The 20,663-nt window shown below is 36.3% G+C and overlaps 1 protein-coding gene across 1 annotated transcript; it reads right to left on the reverse strand.

Moving 5' to 3' along the window:
• Positions 1-929: 929 nt before the first annotated feature.
• Positions 930-19,676, reverse strand: LOC138331166 (golgin subfamily A member 3-like). Its single transcript, XM_069278636.1, has 14 exons — positions 19,550-19,676; positions 17,494-17,723; positions 16,641-16,843; positions 14,888-15,056; positions 14,519-14,622; positions 11,095-13,851; positions 10,629-10,860; positions 9,662-9,876; positions 8,846-9,124; positions 8,360-8,476; positions 7,941-8,066; positions 6,528-6,682; positions 5,342-5,455; positions 930-4,873 (listed from the first exon to the last, which is right to left on the reverse strand). The coding sequence occupies exons 2-14, from the start codon at positions 17,672-17,674 to the stop codon at positions 4,744-4,746; spliced, it is 4,782 nt and encodes a 1,593-aa protein (XP_069134737.1). The 5' UTR covers positions 17,675-17,723; positions 19,550-19,676; the 3' UTR covers positions 930-4,743.
• Between the last annotated feature and the right edge of the window lie 987 nt (positions 19,677-20,663).

Raw genomic sequence — 20,663 nt, forward strand, 5'->3', positions numbered from 1 at the left:
CAACCCCCAATGGCATATAGTAGCATGCAGATCTATACACATATAAACTATGTAACAGAGATAATGTGGAATGAATCTGAGGAAAGGGACACAGGGGCTTGGCACAAATTCCAAACTTGTGTTCAATATACATTTATTCTTTGAATCATACCAACACTATTCTGATTTGCATATTACATGTAAAGAGTTATTTGCCCTTGTGTGTAAGTATTGATTGTGATGTCATGACTTCATACTTTTCAGAGAAAACAGCATGGGTTTCAACTCACAAAACCACAAAGTCACAATGGATACTTACCTCCAAGGGAGCTAACTCTGTAACATGCCAAGATGCAGTAACTGTTAACCAATTATAACCTGAATATTTTGAAAATCACAAAGACATACAACTATGATGATACAAAATAATACAGTCTAAAATTGCACTTAATTATTTCATGGTGAATCACATTTGTAGTTGTAGAATGTGACCTTAATATCTGATATCATGCAAAGGTAGTCAAAAAACTTCCTGAAAAACAAGAGATCCCAAAGGAATCTTCACACCTACCATTAAAATTTCTTTATCAGTCGATTTTATGGATCTTTTTCCTGCTTTTTAATATCTATGAAATAGTGATAACAATAATTATTCACAGAAAGGCCATGGGCAGAAGGCAATATGAAAAGTTTACCATCTGAAAACCAAAATACTCATCTGAAATTCAAATTTTGTCACTCGTAATGCAAGTAACCTTGAATTATTTGTCCTATCCCAGAAGGTACTATTTATGTGCCCCTGTATTTTAGACTTACTGGTATACTTAAAACCATATCAGATTTTACTCTTTAGCAGAATAATCATTCACAACATTCAGAAGTCCAGGTGACACTGCACTGAATGTGACAGAGTTCACCACCTAGTGATCGCCAGTTTGTCGAATGAAGTTCACCAAGGGGCAAAAACTCTAGAAAGAAAGGGCAATAACTCTTGAAAAGTTATTAATAGGAATTCAAAAGCACCTATTGAATTTTCCTGAGATTATGGTAAGGTGTTACAATGACAGTTCTGTTGAAAATACTTTCAAATGTCACATTTCATTGATTTATAAATACTTTGTGCATATACATGTTACATTCTGTCTTACGTTACAGATTATAGAAAGAAAGAAAGGGGGAAAGGGGAGTGGATTCATGGACCATATTCAGTCAAATAGGATATATCAATGTACAAAGAAAATTATATATATCATAGCAGTTTCCACAAGTTGAATATGAATAAGAAGCACCAATTAATTATCAATAATAAATACAATCCAATATAGTGAAACCTGTCTTAGCAGCCACCTCTGTGTAAAGACCACCTGCTTAATAAGACCATTTTAGGGGCCCAAATGGCTGTATATAATACAATTTGATCTGCGTACTTTTGAATTGACTCTGATATTGTTTATACAACATAGAGAATTGTTACAGGCTTATACGATGGTTCAAACATCAATTATAAATAACTGGAAAAGAACAGTTAACAGAGTGCTTCAGAATTACCATATTCATCGTAATAAGCACCCAGGGAGCTTAAAAATTGTAAAAAAATTGGGGTGCTTATTAGAGAACCAAGGGATAAGTCCATAAAACTAAAAAAAAAAATTAGTCATATTTTAACTCTCTCCGTACTCATGGCACACTATGCTTTCTTTCCTTTGAGATGCATTATTACTTCATGATTCACATGTGAAAGACTCACATTACCTGAACTAATGTAGTATAGGATAAAAATGTTGATGTTGTAAGCATTACACAGCTGTAAAACATTGCTTAATCCATGGAATGGAGAGGGGAGCATTTATATAACTTCTTCACTAGAGGAGGGGAGGGTGCTAATTACAGCGAATGGGATAGTAAACACTGTTTAACAGCTACTGGGAGAGACAAATGAAAATAAATAAAATGAATGAGGATCAAGTTACATAAAGTGTTTAACAAGTTATTGTAAAATAAGTTATTGCCAAATTCATCAAAACATGTTACGTATTAATCCAAACTTAAACACAAAAAACGGAGGAAATTACATTGTTACATACTTACATACATAAGCACAAGCGACTCTCAATATAATGATGTAAACGCAATATAACTTTTCCCATCCTGGATATTGAAAAGGAAGTAAATGCATTGTGGAAAAAAACCTAAACAATCAAACAAAAGTAAGGGATCTCACAGAATGGCAGTCAATGGAAAGAAGAGTTTTCCTTTTCTTTTCTTTTTTTCTTCAAAATGATTGCCTATTTCTTTGTGTTAACAGAACAAATTTCAAGTAACTCTATTTATCTATGTTAAAAATTACTAAAAGTTATTTCGTGTTATTTTGAGATATTCAAAACTAAAGAATTTCAAATAAGAAATCATGTGATGATGGTGGGCTAAAAAAACATGTTATCAGCAGGAACATCTCTATATGCACAAATAAATCTGAATAAAAACTGAAGCACAACAAATTCCAAACAAGCAGATCTAAGCACAAAACAAGTAGATCTAAGCACAAACAAATCTCAGCACAACACATCAAAGCATCAAAAAATGATGCATACATTAGGAAAAAAAACAAAATAGGAAATCACATTCACATTTTTCCATGTCAGAATTTTGTAAAATTTGATTGCAGAAGTGACAATTATACACACATTGATAGATTTGATATATCATTAGAATGTCTTTAAAAAAGATATAGAGTTCCTCCATACCTCCGTATGTCAGAGGCTCAGGGCACAAAGCAACAGGACAGATTGATATACCGGTAGGTAGCAATATTCTGTATTTGTATAGTACAGAGTTAACTGCCCTTGCAGGTAGGTATCCATTGTGAAGTCATCATTTTATAAGCAAAATCATGTCTTTTTCTCAGAAAATTATGATGTAATAATCGCAAACAAAATCATTACCAACCTGCCAGGGGCAGATAACTCAGAATACAGAATATAAACCCTCCATCTAATAAAGTCTGGCATATGAATGGCAATAGAGCCAAATTGCCTGCTTCCATAAATATCTTATCTTATGAAAATGATGTTACAATGTTAATGATTCTTTTTATTATATGGTGTGAAAAAGAAAGTTTTCCAGTTGGTATTTTTCCTTATAAATAATCCCATGACTGCCACAATGAACATTTATATGCTGATGAATGCCAACTGCTATTGGTAAGTTATAGAATGAGTATACATTTAGAAGGCTGCAGGGAAAGTACAGAATTCTGAAAATGATATAAAATAAACTCATAAAATATAGTCATAAACATTTAGCTAGGATTATTCAACCAAATAAATTAACTGCGTGGGTCTTTAACTATACAATTACTATAAAATACAGGTTTTGGCCATTCATGAGAATAGACGATATTAACATTCAATTGGCACGTTAATAAAAACGAAAAAATTGTTTAATAAGTATGTCTGTACTTAACACAAACAAAACAATTGTTTATTAGCAACAATACAATAAAACACCTAAAAAAATAAACACCACTTAATATACATTCTACCTGAACACAAATATTACTCAGGTGGTTCAACAATAAATATATGATCCTTCTCTAACCTAAACATAACAATGAACTAAGACCAGATCAAAGGAAAGGAGATCCCACTTTAAAAATACAGGGTGAAGAATATGAAATATTTTCTGTAAGGCAGTAATAATATAGTTATCATGAATGTTTGATAAATAGTTATAAATGAATTAATGAAAATTCACACATGAAGAAACGTTCCCTCACTAAAACATACAAAGAAATGAAAAGATCTTGGTTATAAAAAAAGTCGTTTTTTTAAATGAATGTACGATAATAATATGTACATTTTCAAAATACATGTAATACATTATGCCGACAGAACACTGACTTTAGTCGATGAGACAAAGCCAAGCAATAGGTAGAGTCAGGAAGGTGATGCACCAGTAACTTACTAAATAATACATTATTTCTGGTATATAGAGCATCACACACATATGACACCATGTGGTTAGCTAAATGATTTCTGTGTAGAGTTTTTTCAACATGATATCACAATCTATTCAAACATTCACACAAAATCTTTCAAAATCATATTGCCTAGTCCCTGTATAATGTTTTATAGCCAGCTGATGAGTGCATCGACCTCATGACCACCCATAAGCACACACAGTATTAGCTCCACTACCTAAATTAATCTTTTTTTTTAGAAACATAACCATAGTATTTCCTTCACAAGCAAGCCCACATACCTCAGTCAAAATGTTAATTTTATCTCCAGTCACAAATATAACTTGTATCTAAACTGTCTATCTTCAGTCAAACAAAGATATCTTCAATCAACTCTTACATCACTGTTTTACTTATTACATTGTATATGGTTTCATCTAGAATTTCATATGAGGAAAAAAGAACACATTTGCGGAAAGTTTACGAAAATTAAGAACATAAAACACAGAAATTAATAGTTTTCCTCACTTGAACAGCAGCAGTTTGTGAGGTACAACTGAGGACATAGAGAAAACAATCTAAAATGGTTTTGATGAAAACAAGAAAAGAAATTCACTGCAAACAGTTACAAAATTATTTGTCATCTTTTGAAATTGATTTTTATCATGGAGCACTGAAAAAGGAATGATTTTTTTACTTCAAAATTTGTTTAGGTAAATAAGGTTTCTATGGTAACCATTCCGATTTGTTGGTGTATTGAATAAGAAAGCTGCTGCCCATAGTTTCCATGACAATGGTCAGTGTGTTTAGATGTCAATCACTCCTGCCACACCTGCCCCGGCTAAAGAGTCCATCCCTTGACCGTTGGTCATTACACTTGTACCATTGATGGTTTTTACAATTCTCCGTAACTCATTCACCTGGTCCTCTACGGAACTGAAAGGTCAAAGGTTAAACAGTTAACACTAATCCAGCTTGATTGGGGGAGAATTTCGTTTAATTTGCCAAAGAAATATTGACTTCTTCTCCACAGCCATGTTGTTTTTAATAAACAATGGCCTCCCATTTTATACATAAATTTTGTTTTCTCGTCACTGATTGGTTATCTAAACTAAACAGACCAATTGTATACTAGCGAGTTTCTTTTCTACCCAAAATTCTATCAAGTGATGAAATACTATTTGTCAGAAAAGATTTTGTACCTGGCCAATCCCTAAAGGTATCTAACCTTGTTGTCAAATATGAAGAAAATTTGGTTTCATTTCTTGAAATTTTTGCACAGAAAAGAAGTTAGAGACAGACAAGCCCTAGTCTTTATCTTAAAGTTAAAGTAATGGATAACAGAAAGTGCAACGTAAGACGAAGAGTTCCTCAATCTTATCAGTCAGTTAATCGATAGCTTACCTCCATGACTGTGTAGACGTCTCTACAGAACTGATGTGATCGTCCATCTGTTTCTGTAGACCAGTGATCTCCGTCCGTAATGAACTTAGACAAGTCTGAAGATTATCTAGTGGTCTGAAACACAACATAATTATTAGTTATTGTCTGTTGTAAGATAATCATAATAGTCAGCGATAAGATTATCTAGTGGTCTGAAACGCAACATAATTATTAGTTATTGTCAGTTGTAAGATAATCATAATAATCAGCGATAAGATTAGTGGTCTGAAAGAACATAATTATCTATGTGGTCTGATAATCAAATAACAGCGATAAGATTATCTAGTGTCTTATTGTCTGTTGTAAGATAATCATAATAATCAGCGATAAGATTATCTAGTGGTCTGAAACGCAACATAATTATTAGTTATTGTTATATGTTGTATAGAATATATATATGTCTGTGTAAGATAATCATTATAGTCAGTGATAAGATTATCTAGTGGTCTGAAACGCAACATAATTATTAGTTATTGTCTGTTGTAAGATAATCATAATAGTCAGCGATAAGATTATCTAGTGGTCTGAAACGCAACATAATTATTAGTTATTGTCTGTTGTAAGATAATCATAATAATCAGTGATAAGATTATCTAGTGGTCTGAAACGCAACATAATTATTAGTTATTGTCTGTTGTAAGATAATCATAATAATCAGCGATAAGATTATCTAGTGGTTAATTATTAGTTATTGTCAGTTGTAAGATAATCATAATAATCAGCGATAAGATTATCTAGTGGTCTGAAACGCAACATAATTATTAGTTATTGTCTGTTGTAAGATAACCATAATAGTCAGTGATAAGATTATTTAGTGGTTGGACATGCAATAAAATTATTTATCTCACTTTCATTTAGAATGATCTGATTGAATGTAACGCTATCACATAACATTGAATACTGAAAGTGAGACATTTCAAGGGAAACAGAAGGTAGGGGAAATAACTCCAGGGCTCATGACACGTGACAGGAAGTGGAAGTCATCTGTAACTCCAACCAAAAATGGCAACAATGTTGCTAGAATTCTAACTTATATCTCAATGTGATAGGATACATCCAGAATGATCTTATTTTCTTTCAGGCCAGATGACCTATAATTGGATTACAGTGACCTATTTTTGTTCTATGACCATTGATAACCACTTACTTGCTCTCCAGAGCCTTGACTGTGGACTCTTGTAGTAGTTTCTCCACATTATCCAGGTCAAACGGCAGAGGTGGAATCATGGGAAGGTCTCGACTCTCTACCTGTGTACCAGTGTCACACGTACCACCACTATCTTCATTCAGTTTCCTTGTCAACTACAGCACAACGATCAGAGTAAAATGAAGTGTGAATGTGGATATTTTCAAGCTTAATTTCGGGATTTCTATGTATAAACTTCCATAGTATTGATGTTTTCGTAATACATACTCTTTCAAACTTTTAACAACAAAGTTGATATGTGTAAAAAATATTACGCACAGTGGAAATGTTCGCGATGAAGCAATCTACATGTAATCATGCTACGGTTTTGACTGAGGACACAAATGTCCAAATCAACGATAATTCACATTACATAACCGTAAATCACTCAAAACAAGTAAGAAATCGATCATACTATTTAACATCCTGTCACCCATGTTTTTCTTCTTCCTCTCATAAGGGCTGTTCCAGCAAAACATATATGGTAGGGGGGAAGGCACTTTGAAATTGGGAGACCCACCAATAGAAGAGATTTTCAATTTCGTTGACCCCTCCACATATCTAATTTCATGGGAACAACACCATGGCATAGAAGCGATTTAACTGTTTATGTTGCTCTGACATCTTTTTGGATTGACATATTTCCTTTTCACTGAAGAGTCCTAGGACAAAATTGTACTGTATATGGTGCAGTGAACTATTGTTTAATGGGCTTCATCTATTACTAAATCAAGCGGAAAATCTACTAAAAATCTACAGAAAAGTTGCACAAGCGTAATGCAAGAGTAGACATCTGGACATTCACACTTAAGCTTGTGAATGCCACTTTTTTCTCGACTTAACACTAGTGAATTTAAATAAACCATTGTTTCTATGTACCATTGCCAAGTTTGATTGAATATAATATGTTTTAGATAAATATTCTGTCATTACTGTATCAAAACACCCAGAAAATAAAATAATTGTTTTTTTAATGAAGATGAACAACACAGGATGACAGACAGCATTATAAAACGCAAATTTTGCATTTTATTTGAAAAGGTTACAAATGCATCAGATAGACCCACCCATAGAAGTGATTTTATTGAAACACCAACCTGGCACAGAAGTGATTTTATTTTGAACCCACCATGACACATACTATTTTTTAAAGTGCCTTCCCTGGGTGTCACCCATGTTTTTCTTCTTCCTCTCATAATACTGTATAGAGAGGTTTCATTTTTTATTTTTAGAATTTCCCAGATATCGTCCTTTATTGTACATACATGGAATACTTTATCAATGTTTCTCATAAAGATACCATCCATGATTGTCAGCATGATTTGTAGTGACTTCATATATCTTGTGACAACTCTGCCTGTAATACAGACTTACCTTGTGATGTTGGACAGAGGCCTTCAGTGTGGCTCGTAGCTGTGACATCTCGCTTTGTGTGACAGATTTCTCTTGTCTGGCTACTGCTAACTCTTGCCTCAGATTCTCCAACTCTGTCTGTTGATTCTGTTAAAAGAAAATGCTTATCAAACATTTTCAAAAAAAGAGGTACAAGAATATTCATTCCAAACTCCTCACACAAAAGAAAGAACCAATTTGAATACAAAATTGAAACAAATTGCCAGATTAAATGCTCTGTAACATTTCAGTTGAAAACTCAGGTTCTTAAAACACCCAAAAGTCCTGTCTTCTTTCTATATAACTTAAAAATTGTCTTTACTCAACAGTGTCATTCCTTGTTAGGTTATTAAAACAATGAATCAACCTTTCCATAAGTCAATAGTTGTTCTATAGCCCACCTGTACTGTGTTCTGTAAATCTTCAATCTCCATGCCCTGTCTCTGTTCTGCCATTGACCTCTGACCTGTGAGAGCCTCCACCTCACGCCACTTCTGTTCTAACTGCCACTGTAGACTCTGAAGAATAGAATTCAGTAATTCTAGCATTTTACATCATCTCCATATTTTTGTATATATACAAAATTTACATCACTGTGAAGCTATGATTGCAATTCCAATATCTTTTTAGAAGATTTACTGTACTAACGATAAAGTTAGGGCTCATAAAATATCAAATTATTAGCAAGTTTAAAAAAATTTCATAGTTACTCATTTAAGATCCCCTGTATATGCTTGCCATGACCAGTAAGATCCATTGACCGCAAATTATATGCATTTGCAAATATATTGAAAATAATGAAGATGTGAAATATGGTACAGTGTATATGCGAAAATACAGATGTTTACAGTAGCTAGCCTATCAGAGTCTTTCTATCTATTACTCACAGTCATCTGTTCCTGTATGATGGGTTCTCGGGCCAGATTATCGGTCAGTTCCTGTTTGACCCTGTCCAGCTGATGGGCCAGTGACTTGTTTTCACCGTCCAGTGTGTTTATCTGACCGCTCTGGACAGCTTGTAACTGTTTGCTGTTGTCCAGCTCACTACGCAGATTCTCCAGTTCGTTTGACCGATGGTCAAGGTCCTGCTGAACACTATCTCTATCTGCTTTCACAGAATCCAGATGACGCTTTAGTTTCTTATTTTCAGAAATTTTTGTGCCAATCTGAAAAGAAAAGTTGTAATTATGATATAACTGTTTCTTACAATACTAGTACTGAATCACGGGGGGCTGTCACAATGCCAGGTAAATGTAGTTGTTGTCTTATTACTATGCATAATACCCTTCCCTTTGTATATTGTGACAGACCCCTGTAAACTGAACAAGAAAATTGATGTCCATCAGAAAAGGCCTTGTCCTAGCCAAGATGACCCTATGCTTTTTGTGTTGGTTTAGAGATACAGTGGCTTTTAATTTTGACATTGATGAAAGGGAGGGCATGCAAAGTGTAAAATACTATAAACAAACTTATTTTCACAGTAATTTAATTTCACATTTTTTGGCTAAAGGTCTTTACTTCATGTGACCCAATGGTTATACAGTTTTTCAGAAATAGTACCACTGCCCTCATAATTAAATAATATCAGTTAGTTTATCATGTTCAATTTCAAATAAAATCTTTAAGTTTTGGATGAAATCTTTGAAAACTGTGTCTGACTAAACTTTACAATTTATAGCCGGACAGAGTGGTGTAGTCTGTACCTGTTTCCTGAGATCTCTCTGTGAGTCTTTCTCCTGTGTTAGTTTGGCCTCTAAATCCTGCACCACACGCCGGTGTTCTGCTTCATCTCTCTCGCGATCCTCAACTTCCCCTCGGGTGAGGTTCTGGAGGTCAACAAGTGCAGACTCACGCCCAGCCAGAGCATCTTCAAGCTGAGATATGTGCTCCTTCAGAGCTGTGTTGGTCTGCATCAAACCTGCAAACAGTTGTGTCAGAATTTTTAGTTTCAAAGAAACTACTATTCATAATTCGTCATTAACAAAAATGTGAAAAAAAATTCAATTTTAGTACAAGAGACTGAAAAGGAAAGTTGGTTGTTTAACTGAAAAGTAGGTGCTTCTAAACGAGTTAATATTGATCTAAATTGCACGTTCTGGTGAAATAATATACGTATATATTTACAGTTTACATGCTTTCTAGTATTATCATTATCAGCGTATAATGATAGTACAACATGTGCGGCGATTCCATTGTTACTGGAATAGTTGCTGGCGTAGCAACATAGGGTCATGGCCTCATTTTTGGCGGGAAAATATGAATGACCTGATTCCAATCAGCTGTTCAATCGAATTTGTTGATGATGACGGGAGAGTAAACAATATGGGTATTTTGATAAAATATATGCAAATGTCGCGAGAATAAACAATATTCATTTATGTGAAAAACTGCAAATATAAGTAATAGATTTTTATTTTGTTAAAATCATTGTATAATGATAATGGAACCCGTGTAAATTTTATGTAACCCGGCTTCACCAGGGTTACATAATTTACACATGTTCCATTATCATTATACCCTCATAACCTCAACAAAATAAAAATCTATTCCTTAAATATATTAATCAATTGACTTTGCATTTCAGCTCTCTCACAAAATTATACAAATATTTGTGTCTCACGAAAGTAAAGTGGCTAACAGTGACAAAACAGGCTCTCCTACTGCACCTACCTGCCACTCGTCCCTTCTCCTTCTCCAGATCCAGTGACAGATTTTGGTTGTCTCTCTGTAGACCCTCTGTATCTACGTGTAACTCCTGTACACGAGCAATTTCTGCTTCAAGGGCAGACAACTGCTGGCTGTACTCCTGGACTTCTAACTCCTTCACACGCTGTAGTTCCATTAAGTTATTCTCCAGGGCCTGTTTCTGGAGTTTGGTGTTCTCCAGTTCTGCTGCTATACACTGAAATAAAAAGTTGTAAATAAAGAATTAAAAAATTTCAAGTTTTTTTTCAACCAACTGTAGTTTATTTAAAAGTTATAAATTTTATATTTAACTCAAGTTTAAAATGTCCAAAAATAGTTTGAAAATTACACTTACAAAATATAATTTCAAGGAAACAATAAACATATACATACCATATATTGCCTAGTGAATATTTTATAATTTACATTATTAGATCTTGGTTATGATTACCTGTAATTCAGTCTTCAACTGGTCTTGCTGTTGGAGCATGCTCAGATCATACTTCCTGTGTGCCATTGACAACTCGGTCTCCATTTGTTCCTTCTCTACAGTCATCTCCCGTAGTTTACCCGTCAACAACTCAACATTAGACTCCAATACTTGCTGTCGTTGAGAAAGTTCATTTTGAAGCGACTTGAGATCCACGTTGAGTTTAGCAACCTTTGCTTTTTGTTTTGTCAAATCTTTTTGATGCTGTTTATCCGACTTTTTCAGTGTGTTTTTTAATTCAGTGTTTTCGTTTTGAAGTTCTTCCAACGCTGGTGATGATTTCTCTTCTCCAAGATCCTGTTCCATCTGTGAAATTTTCTGGTTTGCATTCACTAGTTCAGCTTCCAAAGATTCCACCTTCTTCCCTGTTTCTACCCCTGTACCCTTCACTGCGTCTAATTCAGCAGTCAGAAACTTCACTTCTTCCTCTAGGTGTATTTTTTGTGTTCTCATTTCATCGACAACCATTTGATGTTCCTCTTTCTCTCTATCCACAACATGGCTGCCTTTCTTTTCCTTTTCTAAATTATTCCTAACAATTGTCAGTTCTTCTTGAAGTGCAGCAGTTTCCTTTTTCTGCTCATTGTATTCCAACGTCCTACTTCCTAACTCTTGTTTCATGTGGCGGAAATTCTTTTCCACTTTTCCCATATTCTCTTTAAGACTTGCTAATGCAGTATCAACTGACAGCTTTTCCTCCTTGGCTGCCTGGAGTGAAATTTCTACAGCTGCTTTCTCCTCTTTCAGTTTCCAGATCTCCGATTCCTTCTCAGTAAGACTAGACTGAAAAGCTTTTAGACTGCTTTCAACTTCTATCAACTTTTGTTGCAGTTCTTCCACTGCCAGATCCCTTTCAATAACACATTCTTGGGACAAAGCTAACTTTTTCATTAAATCAATTTGCTCATTTTCTAATGTGAGAATTTGAGACTGCTTTTTCTTGAGATCTTCCTGTGCTTTATCAAGATGTGTCTCGAGTTCAGATGTCATGTGCATAAGTGTGTGGGCCCTGGAGCGTTCTTGCTCGACGGATTGTAACTTGGTGTCAAACGTATCCTCCATCAGAAGCCGTTCACGCTGAATTTCCTGAAAGGCTGCTTCTCTGTGCATCATGTCGGACTCAATGTGTTCCAGATGCTTGGCCAACATCTCTTTATCCTTCAAGGCTTTCTGCTGTATATCTTTTGTCTGCTGACGAAGTTTAGTATTTTCAGTACGGAGACGTTCTATGATACTTCCCTGAGAAGAAACTTGAGCTTGAAGCGTGGTCAGTTCATGTTGAAGTGTTGTCCTAGCAACCTGTGCAGCCTTCAATTGCTGCTGATACCAGTCTTTGGTGTTGATGAGTGCAACAAGGTCATTTTTTGATGTCCTTGCATCGTTTTCAGACTCCATTTTCGCTTGTAGCACTGTTTGCACTTCTACATACAGTTCAGCAATTTTATTTTTCAGAGCTTGAATTGTCATTTCCTTTGCACGTACATCATCCCGGACCTCTTTCATCCTAATTTGAAGTTTGTCGTTTGATTCCTGTGACATTCGGAGTTCCTCTTGTTGTATTGTAAATTCAGATATTTTTTCTTCAAGAAATTTATGCGCTGAACCTAATGACTGCTCTAGTAAACTTTTCGACCTTTGAATCTTTTCTAGCTCTTGTTTGAGATTTTCACATTGAGCATCGCTAGCTGTCAGACGATTTGTCTCTAGCTGCATTTTCAAAGAGGCCAGTTGGGCCTGTAGCTCTGCCCTCTCCTGACGAGTCGCGCTAGCTTCCTCAGACAACATCTCCAACTGTCCCTCAAGTTTGGCCTTTTCTCTCAGGACAATATCCAGCTGCTGCCCACCCAATTTAACTTCAGGAGATACAGCTGTAGGTTGTTTGGGAGTGATCTTGTGTAGTTGTTTGAACAAAGGCCCTGTCTGTGGAATGACTAAGCTAGGTTTGCTTGGTGTACTAGAAAACAGCTTTGAAGGTTGGAAGTCTATTTGGGTGTGTTCCGCATCTAAGCCAGGGATTCCGGAATCACTGAAGGATGATGCTGAGTGGAGAACTCCAGAGCCGTGAGGAGATCCGCTTGACAGATCAGTATCAGGGGTTACTGAGGTTAGATTAGTGCTGTGTGATGGAGGACGGAATGATGTTTCCTTCACAGGGGGCGAGTAGCTACGTATAACATGAGGTTTTGACGTAAACATGCTTAAGTCTACCTGCTTCACAGGTGGAAGGGACTTGAGAAAATTGTCTGTGTCACTCTGAATTAAATTATCCAGCTCACTGGCAGCACTAGAAACACTTCCGTCCCTATCCCCTACCCCGGACCCTACTTCACTCTCACTATCCTCGCCCCCTAGGGAGCTAGTCCTCTCCGGTACAGCCCTCTCCTTGACTGGGGCTGACTGAGGCACACGACCGGAGCCACTGAACCACGACGTTTTCTCCTTCACTGTAGTAATACTACCAGCTGGTATTTGTATCAATTCAGGGGAGCGAGAAACCGGTTTTGTTGGAGTTACCTCCCCTGATGAAGCATCTCCCTTCTTAGCGTCGCTAGTTTGTGCTGACGTCGAAGGTGTTGAACTTGCTACTTGTGAGTTTAGATGTATCTCTTTATCTTGGGTGTGTATCTGAGACACAGGTATGGGGTTGGAGGCACAATTGGCGGACAAGTTTTCCTGTAGGGAGGCAGTCACTATAGGTCTCGAGGATGACATGCTCACCTAGAATGGACATAAATACAGTATAGGTATTAAACCATTAACTACATATGGAATAATACAAAAAGAAGTCATACTTGTAAAAAATGTTTTTTTTCGATCTACAGATATTTTGGCTTTGTATAACACAGAGTTATCTTCCATGCTTTGTTTGTTTGTTTGTTTGATTTATTAACGTCCTATTAACAGCTATGGTCATGTAAGGACGGCCTCCCATGTATGCGGTGTGCTGCGTGTATGCCGTGCGAGGTGAGTGCACTGGGAGACTGCGGTATGTTCGTGTTTTGTCTTCTTGTATAGTGGAACTGTTGCCTGCAGACAGGTATCAATTGTGTGAGCAAAACTCGCATGCATTGTTTTCTCTGAAAAGTATGACATAAGTCTTGCCAACTGATGACGTCATAATCAATACCTAGCCACAAGGACAGATAACTCTTTAATTTGTAAATACAACTTACATGCAACTAGGAATTTAATTCAAATTTAACTGTTGTATTTTTTTCAATGTTCTAATTATAAAAAGTCATTACAATACAATTGGTTGAACAGACACTTTTTTTTCTCCTTATCGCCGATATTCTTTTTAGACAAAGGAGGAATCTATAGCAGGTATCATATGATAAACATGATCACATAATAACTAATGCTTAATATACATTTAATTTCTTACCTGGGAAACAGCGGCCCCTTGATTCTGTGCTTTCATTTTTTTCTCCGCTTCAGCTACAATCTGCGCCACAACTTCAGGTGAAGCTGGTGTCAGTTTCTTATCACCTGTAAGCATATTTTATCAAATATTTTTTTATATATATCCTGTAGATAAAATTTATGAAATGTTGCTATTTGTGGCTGATTTCAGTAATTAAAATCAAAAGAACTTTTTATTGAAGTACAATTTTAATGGTGTCTATATAAACTGACAACCTGACAAATGAATGACATAGATCGACAAATGAACTTTGACCTAGATCGACAAATGACCTTGACCTTGATCGACAATGAACTTGACCTTGATCAACATGCAACCACTATATCCTACCTATAACAGACCACTGAAGGTGTAAGGCTTCTGCCACACTTTCGAACGCTTGAGCCCCATCCTTTTCCGGGACATCGGGGTCAGTGACCCCCACAGGAGCTGACATCCTGAACGGCTTCCTTAGTTTCGTAGTCTTTTTCTTTCGTATGGATGAAGTATTGGCTGAAACCTGAAATTACATCAGCAAACATTATATTCTTTGTATAACACATTGTCTCAGCTCATTCACCTAAGAAATAGACCAGTCCATAATGGAATTTCAGGGGTGATGTCTTAGCTCACTCACCTAAGGACTAGACCAGTCCATAATGGAATTTCAGGGTGATGTCTTAGCTCACTCACCTAAGGACTGGACATTAGACCATGTCTTAGCTCACTCACCTAGACTTGAATTATGGAATTTCAGGGGTGATGTCTTAGTTCACTCACCTAAGGACTGGACAGTCCATTATGGAATTTCAGGGGTGATGTCTTAGTTCATTCACCTAAGGACTGGACCAGTCCATAATGGAATTTCAGGGTGGATGTCTTAGTTCACCTAAGGACTGACAGTCACCTATGGAATTTCAGGGTGACCATCCATAAGGACTTGGAATTTCAGGGGTGATGTCTTAGTTCACTCACCTAAGGACTGGACTAGTCCATTATGAAATTTCAGGGGTGATGTCTTAGTTCACTCACCTAAGGACTGGACCAGTCCATAATGGAATTTCAGGGGTGATGTCTTAGTTCACTCACCTAAGGACTGGACTAGTCCATTATGGAATTTCAGGGGTGATGTCTTAGTTCACTCACCTAAGGACTGGACTAGTCCATTATGGAATTTCAGGGGTGAATGAGTTAACATGATTTAAGGAATTAAATCACACCATCCACAAACTGTTATCAAAAAGTTAACAATCTTATTTTTTACATTCACTTAAAGGGATAATTCACTCAGGCTAATTCTTTTACATAACCAAGAAGTGAAATATGGCATAAATGTATTGTGCTATATTTCGTATGAAACAAATAACGTTAAACATTGACAAATTCCACGTCATTGTTAAGTATTTTAATTAATATCGTTGAAATATCAAAATCGTTGATCAATACGATTAAGCAGGTAGAATATGTACGCTGTACCCATACCCGAGCCAAAGTCACGCACGTTAAACAAATGAACTACATATAACCACTGCGAAGGTGATAAAATGATTTTGAGGCAAGACAATTCACCTAATAAGGTAAACAAACTATAGTCAGAGCAATTTGAGCAGTTATAGACAAAAGTTGCATTACTCTACGAGCAAGGGACAGGGTTCGGCATACAAGAAGTTCGACCACAATGTGTAATGGCGGACAGCGAGCGAGTTTGAAAATTTCACACACATGTCACCACCATGGGCTTTTCAGGTACATCACAGTAAAACCGACTGATCTAAATTCCATTAGAACTGGGTTTTTCCGATATATGTACAAACTTTAATGTTCTCTTAGAATGAATTGTCCCTTTAATTTTTCACATTTTTTCTCCTTCACTTTCAGTTTCTAGAAATTGAGGCCTAAATAAATAACTGGTCAGTAAATAATTAAACAGTGTAATTTGTCTAAACCAATTATTATAAGGACCAGCATGTTTGGCCGGTACAGCAAGGTTTCCGGATTGTAAAGGTTTTAATTAAGTACTGCAAATTAAGAAGGAAAATGACGTAAAATTATGCCCCAATAGACAAGAATTCGGATTAGACAGTTTTGGTAGGCTACACCATACCTGGAACAAAGTTCTGATGTCTGTAGGGATGACTTTTGAGAAACTTTTCCGAGTGACGTATCCGTCGTCTGGATTAATCAGAGCGTGAAGGTCGTCCTCGGCATGTGCTGAGCACACAGATTCACAATAGACTTGGGAGCTCTTCAGTCGGCTAGGCTGAGCTATAGCACGGGAACGACTTACAGAAAATTCCTGTTTCTCTTCTACAAAAGACAGTTATTTTCAAATTATCATAACTCATACATTTACTCATTTCAGTACATGTACACAACTGCTTAATCCCAAAGATTTTTTTTCAGATAATCAACATGGTAACTTGAAATTTTAAATTTTAGAAGTATGTACATATATTTCAATCAGTGTCAATTGAAATCAAAACACATGTTATCTCAAAGGTCAGTTAAAGAGTCGATGGTACAACAAAAAACAAGAATTTAATTTAAGTTTACGTCTTCTATATAGTGAACACATTGATCAGGACCAACAAAATACTTTTTAACTAAACAATTAAACTACCTATGTATTTGAGTTAAAAGGGTTCGAAAAACAATATTTGACTGTATCAAGAACTATTGATTGACACCTCAACATTTTAATATGCATCTTTGAGATCCCAAAATGTTGTGGGTAAAGTACAATTTACTGTCTATTAGTCCCACCTTCTGGTGATTGTAATTTGATCTTTGACAAGAAATTTTTGATGTCATAATCATAGGAAGGTGGGATTAATCGACACTAAATCACACTTTACCCACATTCATTTGGGATCCTGAAGCTTCATTTGGGATCCTGAAGCCAGGAATGACCAGACCACCACCACCACCACCAACACCATTTTGAGATTGATACCTACCTTTGATACTGCTTGTTTGTGCGTAGGTTCGAGCAGATGTCGTTACAGAGGTAGAGCCACCTGTAGAGAAGTACGAGTCATAGTGGACAATGTTGCTGAAAGAGTCAAGTTCATTGGAAGGTGAAAGGTCACCCTCATCAAAGGTCACCTGCTGGAGGTTGAGGTCAAACTTTGGCTCCATATATACCGGAGCATCCACACCCTACAGCGGCCGACTGTCGTCCAGTTACCTGTAAAAGTCAAAATGTAGTTATATATATAGGTTCAATTAGTTCAGATGAGTTACAATACAGTTTATCTATAGCATCAGTGTAAAATAAGTTTATTGTAATTTTTTTAACAACAAGACTTCTCGCCAAAGTCCCACATCAAAAACTTCTATGCAAACTAGTATGCCACTATTTCAACAGAATCTGTATGTCATCAGTGATTTTAAAAGACAAAGTAGCCCTGATGCATGTAAATCATAAAATTCCAATCCAGACACTTGGCTGGCAAACTTTACATGAGCGGTTAGTCTAGGTCCAGCAGGTAAATTACCTGCCATACCTCCCGGCGTGAGACAAAACCTCCCGTATTTTAAAGCCTTTTATTGTCTCCCGGCAGGAGAGTCTACATTCCCGATTTCTATAAACCCCTCCGTTTTATTTTCGTTGCCACATTTGTGTACATGCTAGGTTAATTTTAGCACGAGAGTAACCACTCCCTGGCCCCCTGACCAACACCCAAGTGGCCCTAATTAGCAGCCTTGGGCTATTTCCACCTTGGCTTGTGGTGTCACTTTCACTCACGTCTGTGTATTACGTAAACTGAAGTCAAGTAGCCGATCGGCCGCCTAGAAAACAATCAGCTGGTCTTTCAATAAATTTTATGACTACAGCTAGTGAGCATTACAACAAAACAAATACTGCTTACAACTGTGAATGATTTACTCACGTTTTTAATGTTAAATAGGCCTATCTGTATTTGATGGATGTCACTAACTTTGATATCGTAATGGCCGCCATTTTGGGTAATTGTAATAGATGATGTGTAATGCTACATAAGAAAGTCCATGGCTTTAATTTATTAATTCATATACGTCTAACCAAAGCTCCACATCCTTTCTGCTACAGCAGGTACATCAGCCATGCAGTTGGACCAGGTAACATGACCGCAAATTTGTACAACCAAGATTTACTTGATCTAGAACACAGGCACATACATTGTATACCAAACCACTGTACTTTCCATTTGAAGTTGAGGATATGGACATAACCATTTACCATTGTGAGTTGTGACTGCACTATCTAGATCTACTGAGGAAAATAAAAACTCCGGTTCCGGTCATTATTTTAGAGTGAAAGATACACACAAAAAAATCCCGACCTACATACGATAAACTACAGCTCTACAGACCAAGCAAAAGAAGCATGCTCTGTCAGCTGTGTGACAGAGACCTATTTGACACCATGTACAAACTTCACCGCCCCGCTCATTTTACAGTACTAATCTCTAAATCTCAACCAGAGACTCTCTTGCCATATCTTCCATGGGTTGCTTATTTTTAGTTGGGTGCCAATGACGAAGAACAAGGAAAAGCAACAATTCCTGTTGAGTGTGTGAATAATGCGGCTCTATCGACTGAGCCAAAGAGGCATGCTCTGTCAACTGAATAAATGTACAAACCACAACGACCCGCTCCTTTTTACATTACATTTGTAATATCATATGTGATGCAATTTAATTTGTCCTTTTCACTGAATTTAGTGTTAATCTCTTTTGTAGTACGAATGGTCACCAATGACCATTGCAATATGGACATTTCGGTCCCTGCTGGTGCTCGGTCCAAACCCTGGCAGACAGAGGAAATCCTACCCTTTTCCAAGATATTGGGGAATCTCGAGGGGTACGACGTTGAAAGTTGTGGTAGACAAAACAGACCCCCCCCCCCCTTTCCAGTAAAAATTCCACCAGATATTTGTCTTACTTAGTAATCATTTGGTTGCTACATATAAAATAAGAGCAAATCTTATCTGCAAGAAAGAATCGCAAAATGCGGCTTAAATTACCGTACCATTCTCTGTTCAGAGACAAAAAACTGGCAACTTCTGTGACAAGTCCTGTCAAATCCAACTTCCTGCCATGTTGTGATGTTGACATCTCGTTGTTCCTCGAGATTTCAATAATGTGCGAGACTAATGATTTTGTTCGGTGCGCCCGGTCCCGGACCCGTATTCCGGACTGAATATACTTGTATAATGCCTTAGAAAACGATGGGAAAACGTCCCATGATATTTAACGATCGTATATATAAAAATGTGCACATTTTCTTTCTGAATTTTGTTTCATAAATCTCCTTTTTAGTACTGTATTGAAAAAAATAGACAATCATCTATGAAGACATGATCACATTGCCCAACTAACGTCGAGTTAAATATTGAAACAGTTAACGTGACGCTACCTAATATAAATTGGTACACTTTTAACATATGTGATACATAATTTTCAGTTTACACTCTTAACTGACAATAACTGTTCTGAACAAAAATTAAGGTGACTAGCAGTAACTGTGACAATTTTTATATGTCATATACAGATGTATTTTCTTTCCTTTTGCTTGTTATCTCTATTTAAAACTGAAAATAATGAAATTGTGAGAAAATCCGGGAAACGACGTTGTGCGACAACCCGATTTTAGAACACGGAAAACAATTGCTGAATGGGATATTTTTGACAGATATTTTTAACAGAAATATGTTAGCTAATTTACCAATTTCGGCAGCGTCATACAATATGTACCTAAATGGTGTCATAAGGTCCATTTTCTTCTTTTGATAAAAATAAGCTTCACATCTAATTTTTTAAGAAACAATAATTACCCTAACAAGATATCCATAATGATTAAAAGATATCTCAAATTCGCACACTTGATTTTTTTTTTTTTTTTTTTTGTGATTTTCCTCATTAATTGGCAGAAAGATAAAAGACTTTTGTCAGTTCCACAGGCATATGTATTAAAAAGGTTTGAGGGCTTATCAATATTGATTTATACATATTCTGTTTGGATTTTTAAAATTGACAAAAACGGCATGTTTCTTTTATATAGTTTGTGATGTTGGACAATCGGTAAAGTGACATTTTGGAAAGTAATATAGTGAAATGGGATCTCCCTGTATAACGCTACAGTT

Source organism: Argopecten irradians, chromosome 9 (genome assembly GCF_041381155.1).
Source record: "Argopecten irradians isolate NY chromosome 9, Ai_NY, whole genome shotgun sequence".
NCBI classification, from domain to species: domain Eukaryota; kingdom Metazoa; phylum Mollusca; class Bivalvia; order Pectinida; family Pectinidae; genus Argopecten; species Argopecten irradians.

What these genes read in the sequence shown, in the direction of transcription:
- LOC138331166 (XM_069278636.1), bottom strand. Translation starts at nt 17,674, where the DNA reads ATGGAGCCAAAGTTTGACCTCAACCTCCAGCAGGTGACCTTTGATGAG. An exon ending in AAGGGGCCGCTGTTTCCCAG is followed by an intron (nt 13,852 to 14,518) that starts GTAAGAAATTAA and finishes TGTCCATTCTAG; the next exon opens with GTGAGCATGTCATCCTCGAG. An exon ending in ACGTCTACACAGTCATGGAG is followed by an intron (nt 4,874 to 5,341) that starts GTAAGCTATCGA and finishes TTGACCTTTCAG; the next exon opens with TTCCGTAGAGGACCAGGTGA.